The 5673-nt window shown below is 40.9% G+C and overlaps 1 protein-coding gene across 1 annotated transcript; it reads right to left on the bottom strand.

Moving 5' to 3' along the window:
• Positions 1–1290: 1290 nt before the first annotated feature.
• LOC107484346 (uncharacterized) lies at positions 1291–1848 on the bottom strand. The gene has a single exon (XM_016104947.1). The coding sequence runs from the start codon at positions 1846–1848 to the stop codon at positions 1291–1293; it is 558 nt and encodes a 185-aa protein (XP_015960433.1).
• Between the last annotated feature and the right edge of the window lie 3825 nt (positions 1849–5673).

Genomic DNA, 5673 nt, shown 5'->3' on the forward strand with positions numbered 1-5673 from the left:
CCGATCTCCTTGTTTGATCCTAATAGCCTTGGGGCGTGTTTGGCTTTGTCTTTTTGGATGAAAAATCTGGCTAGGAACTTCTTGGCGAGGTCATTGAAGCTTGCTATTGACCTTGGTGCAAGCTGTCGAACCACTTTATTGCGATTTTGGTTAAGGTGGTCGGGAAAGCTTTATTGATCTGAGGCATCCGTGAGATAGATCCTACTTCTAAAATTGCTAAGATGATGGCTCGGATCCGATGTACCATCGTATGGGGTCATGTCAGGAGCTTCGAAATCCTTTGGGACTTTAGCTTTCATGATCTCTTTGGTGAATGGATCTTGGTCCTTGTGCGAGCTATCTTCCTGACTGGATCAAATGGTTTTAGATTTGAGATCAGCCTCAAGCTTTAGGAGCTTGTCCTCTAGCTCTCGGCGTCGTCTTGTTTCCCTCCGAAGGTCTCTTTTGGCTTCGCGCTGGTGTTCGACTTCTTGTTCGAGCTGCTTGACACGGTCTTGCTATTCTTGGAGGGCATGTAGAATTTCTGTGTTTGGAGAATGCTTGTCTCTGTTTAGTTGAGATGTATCTTTCAGTGTGAAGTCCGTGTTCTTATGTGGCGTCCTTTCTTCTAAATCGGAGTTGTGATCGTTGTCAAGGTTGTCCGCCATAATGATGGAATGACTTTCAGGGTCCCTGACAACGGCGCTAATGTTACGAGGGTTACTTGAAACTGAAGGTCGATCTCGGATGAGATTTGCTGTTGTGGCCGGAGCTGTCGTGTCTGACTTGTTGGCTCTGGTAGAGCTGCTGATCCTTGATCATCAGAGGGTGGTGGTATCTGCAAGAGACTCCGATGCCTAAGTTAGCACGGGCTTTAAGCAGGTTTTTTGTGTAGAATGAGAGTATGAGTTATACCTGGGTGCTCCAGTGTATTTATAGTAGTATTGAGTGGCTTTCCTTGAGATAAGATAGTTATCTTATCCTATCTTTTTAGGAGAGCTACCTTATCTTTCTTGGCTTTGCCACCTTTAGAATGGGCTGCGTTCCTTTGTTTGGGCCTGCTTGGGCCTCTATGGTGATTTGGCCAAACTCTTTTAGAAGAGGTCGGTGGCGACCGAACCTGAAGAGGTCGGTCACTTATGTCTTTGGTCAGCCCGGGTCGCACAGCTCGACCCAGGGTATGAACACTTTCAATTCAAGTTTGGGTGCTTCATTTTCTTCTTTCTATTCCTCTGATGTACTTGGAATGAATGCCTCAGTTGATTAAACTGTTGCAACCTCACTATTTGATGGGGGATCTTCTTTGGTCACCTACTCAAGTTCTTCTTCTTCAAAGGTTTCTTGTACTAATATCTCCACTGCATCCAACCTCATGCATTCTCCTAGTGATTCCTGTGGGTAACTCATGGCCTTGAACACATTGAATACCATTTTCTCATCACGTAGTCTAAGAATGAGTTTTCCTTTTTGGACATCGATGATGGCTCTAGCTGTTGCTAGAAACGGCCATCCCATAATGATTGAACCTTTGGTCTCTTCCTCTATATCCAACACCACAAAGTCTGCTAGGAAGAAGATGTCTCCCAGCTTCACCAACAAGTCTTCTACTATTCCATGGGGAAATCTGAATGATCGATCTGCTAATTGAAGTGCCATTCTTATTGGTTTGGCTTCATCAATCTTCATTCTTTTCATCATTGATAAGGACATTAGATTTATGCTGGCTCCCAAATTACATAGAGCTTTCTCCACTGTGATTTCTCCTATGACACAAAGGATTTGGAAGCTCCCAGGGTCCTTCAACTTCTGTGGTAGTTTATGTTGAATGATAGCATTACATTCCTCGGTTAACACCACAATTTTCATCATTTCTCCAGCTCTTTTTCTTGGTCATTAGCTCCTTCAAAATCTTGGCATAGAGTGGCATTTGCTCTAGTGCTTCAGCAAAGGGGATGTTGATTTGGAGTCTCTTGAAAATGTAACACCCTAATTAGCCTAAGCTTTACCTCACATCGTAAAACAAAGATTAATCAGAGATTACGACAACTCTAATCTCATATATATATATATATATATATATATATATAGAAAGAATAGTATAGTCTAGAAGCCCGATGAAAGATATAGCTCAAAAACAGGATTTCAAAAGCGCAAATGTACTATCGAAGCTACTAACATAACGCACAATATACAAAGGTAATATAACAAAAAGTAAGTGTATAATATGATAAGAAACTAGCCACAGCTCGCAGAGTTTAAGCCGGCTAGCCATATACAGACCATACAGAAACCTGACAGTTTGAAAACAGCTTATACAAGTTTTGTTCTCTTATATACAAGCCTCTAGGCAAAAAAATACAAAAGTGAGAGATGTATAAACAAAATAAACAAAAGACTCCAAAAGAATCCAAGATCCTCCACTCCTGTCACCATCCAAAACAACTCACCAAAGTGGGTTGCGACCTGCATCTGAAAAACACAACAGAAATATGGTATGAGAATCGGAGGTTCTCATTATGGTAACAGTGCCCAGTGATGTAGGATATAAGACCCCGGGACACCAAAGGCAATCCTAAGCTCCATATTCTTCACAAGATTCAAGCTTAAAGTATTCTAAAACAGATAAGCAAAACATACAAACCTTAACATAAATAAACCGGGTAATCTATCTTAGGGGATTTCTATTCTAACTGAATACCGCTGACCCACAACCTTCACCAACCGATCCTCCATGCGATCCTATCGCCACCGCCTTCCAAACCTCCTCAATCCCAGTAGAAAGCATAGGTAATATACAATGCAAGTAAGGCACAAGTAGAAGCATATAAGGCAAATAATTCAAATAGCAAGTAAGCATGTTATTCAATTAGGCAAGCCATTACAAGTAAACAAAGCATACAAACAGATAGAAAATGCACATGATGAATGCCTGCCCTACTGGCTGTGATATCACATTGTCGGTTCAACTGCCAACCCGACACATCTCCATAGAGACGTCGCCCTTCGGATTTCTCATATGGGAACCCCTGAGATATAGTGCCCCGATCACTGTCCAGGTACCGGCGCCAGCACGCCCTATAGATCCGAAGGGTTGCGAGCGGGATACTCTTGCCTCAAACCTCGCATCTCAACGTAAGCGGGATTAACCACCGTCCTTATGCCGCCACAGCTACCTCGACAGGCGGGATTAACCATTGTCCCTGTCGGGCGCATAGCGTCTCATAATCTCAGTAAAAATATTATTTCAGTGGTTTTCAAAAAGCATTTTCAGTATACATGGATCCATCATCTCAAATCGGAGTCCTCGACTCTTTTCAACCACTGTCCATTCATAACTCAGTTTCCAAATATCAACAGTTCATCATCCCTTATCTCATATATCAATCATCCGCCAAACCCTTCCCATCACACCAGAAACCTAAGCCTCCGTTTTCTAATTTATCTTAAAATCAAGTACTTGAACCCTTAAGTTATATCCTATGTTCTAATACTCAAAACTAGGCCCAAAAGTCTTAAAATAGTGTTATAGAAGCTTACAACCTTGGTGGGAAGGTAAAATAGTCGAAAAACAAGTAAATTTGAGAAACAGGACGTGTGCGGCCACACAGGGGTCTGTGCGTGCGCACGCCTAGAAAATTTCAAAATGTGTGCGTACGCACAGGGGCGTAAAAACTTACAGAATCTGTTCGCTCGCACAACCTGTGCCAGCGCCCCTAACAGATTGGCTTTCCCAACATGTGCGTCCGCACATGCCTGTGTGGACATGTGCGGACGCACAAGTTGAAATCCTTCCTTAGATATGTGCGTGCACAAGCTGTGCTAGCGCTGCAAACAGAATGTACTTCCCTGCCTGTGCGTGCGCACAGGTCAAAATTTTCGCAGGGTGTGCGCTCGCACATATCAAAAAACATGAAATTCTGCAACTTTGCAAAATTTCAGCTTTTTAACACCAACTTTGTCGGATCATAACTTCCTCTACAAAATCCCAATTTTCACATACATTATACCGATTTAAAGAGTTTTCAATGATCTTTAATTCTAAATAAATTTCACTCAGTTTAAAAAAATGAAACGGAAGTTATGTTCGTACAAAGTTCATCAAAAACCCAATTTTTATCAAACTTCACAATTCCCAAAATTTATTACCATACCCATACCAAATCACATCAAACCATCCCAAAACTCCACTTTTCATCAAAATGTACTAGTTGTACCATAATACACCAACCTTACCACATTCTCCTTCTCATTACATTACTCTCAATTCCAACATCAACTATATAACACTTATGACCAAATCACCATCAAATTCACCATTTCATAAATCATAACACTACAATTATCATAAAGAACCAACTTCCAATTCATACAATAATTCAACATCATTGTATTATTATAATTCATCACAATCAACCCAACATTCATCAATTCATCAACATTTAACACACCAACCATCATTTTAGTTCAACCTATCCTATTGGTCACTGGCCTATGTGTCCATGAATATTATATACTACATAGAAGAAACCGAAACCATACCTTGGCTGATTCCCTTTATGCACCAAATTTCAACTTAGCACAAACAAGCTTTCAACCACCGTCCAAACTTTCAATTCCACTCCAATAAGCACAAATAAGTTCCAAGAGCTCCCAAAGCCACAAAAATCAAACTATATACATACAAATCACCTCAAATCAACCTAGGGTTTTCAATTAAACATAAACTCACAAGGGTTTAATGGCTCTTATCTTTTCCAATAGATTTGGATGTCAAAACCCAAGGCTAAGCAAGAATTAGAGCAAACCTAAACATCCAAAATCACAAAACTCATTTAACCCAAAGCCCTAGTAAGCCCAAAATTTTGAAGAGAAGAACTGGGAGAATTTCGTGATTACCTCTAGAGTTTCTTAGATGGGATTTGTAGAGCTCTTCACAAGGAACGCGTAGCCACAAACGGTGCGACGATCGGAGCTCTCGAGCTCAAGATATGAGATTCGGAAGGTTGAGGTGAATAGTGCTCAATCTCTTCTCCTCTCCCTCTCTCAATTATGCTGTGTGTGTGTTTAATGAAGGAGAAAAAGGTTCACTTAATGTTTATATATATTGGGCTTCGGCCCAACTTGGGCTCGGCCCAACCTGTTAGCGTCTTTAACCCGTTCGGCCCAACTCGGGGCCAAACCTTTAAAATTAACGCCCGGTTTTTAACTTCTAATATTTTTCTAAGGTTTTCGACTGTTCCAACTTTTTCTTGTGCAGAACTGAGCAGACTTGAACCAGTTCAATCGTTTCAACTGCCAATTTGTGGTTTCTCATGGTTTTTCGCAGAAAGTACATTTTCTGACTCAAAAAGACCCACTGAGTCCAAAAATCACCATTTTCATCCTCAAATTCTCTCTCTAACTTTTTCGGAATCTAATTTGGGCAATTAATCACTTAATTAACCAGTTGATTAGTTGCGTTTCTTACATTCTCCCTACCAAATAAGAAATTTCACCCTCAAAAATTGAATTACCTGAGAATAGCTCGGGATAATCCTTTCGCATCTCGGACTCCAATTCCCAAGTGTGCTCTTCTACTCCTGCTCATTCCGAAGCAAATTTAACCAATGAAACATCCTTTCCTCGCAGCTTCTTCACACTAGTGTCATCGATCCTCATTGGCGTTACTTGGAAAGTTAAATTCTCCTTCAACTT

Source organism: Arachis duranensis, chromosome 4 (genome assembly GCF_000817695.3).
Source record: "Arachis duranensis cultivar V14167 chromosome 4, aradu.V14167.gnm2.J7QH, whole genome shotgun sequence".
Taxonomy (NCBI): Eukaryota; Viridiplantae; Streptophyta; class Magnoliopsida; order Fabales; family Fabaceae; genus Arachis; species Arachis duranensis.

Coding starts and splice junctions, on each gene's coding strand:
- LOC107484346 (XM_016104947.1), bottom strand. CDS start 1,848: ATGATGAAAATTGTGGTGTTAACCGAGGAATGTAATGCTATCATTCAA.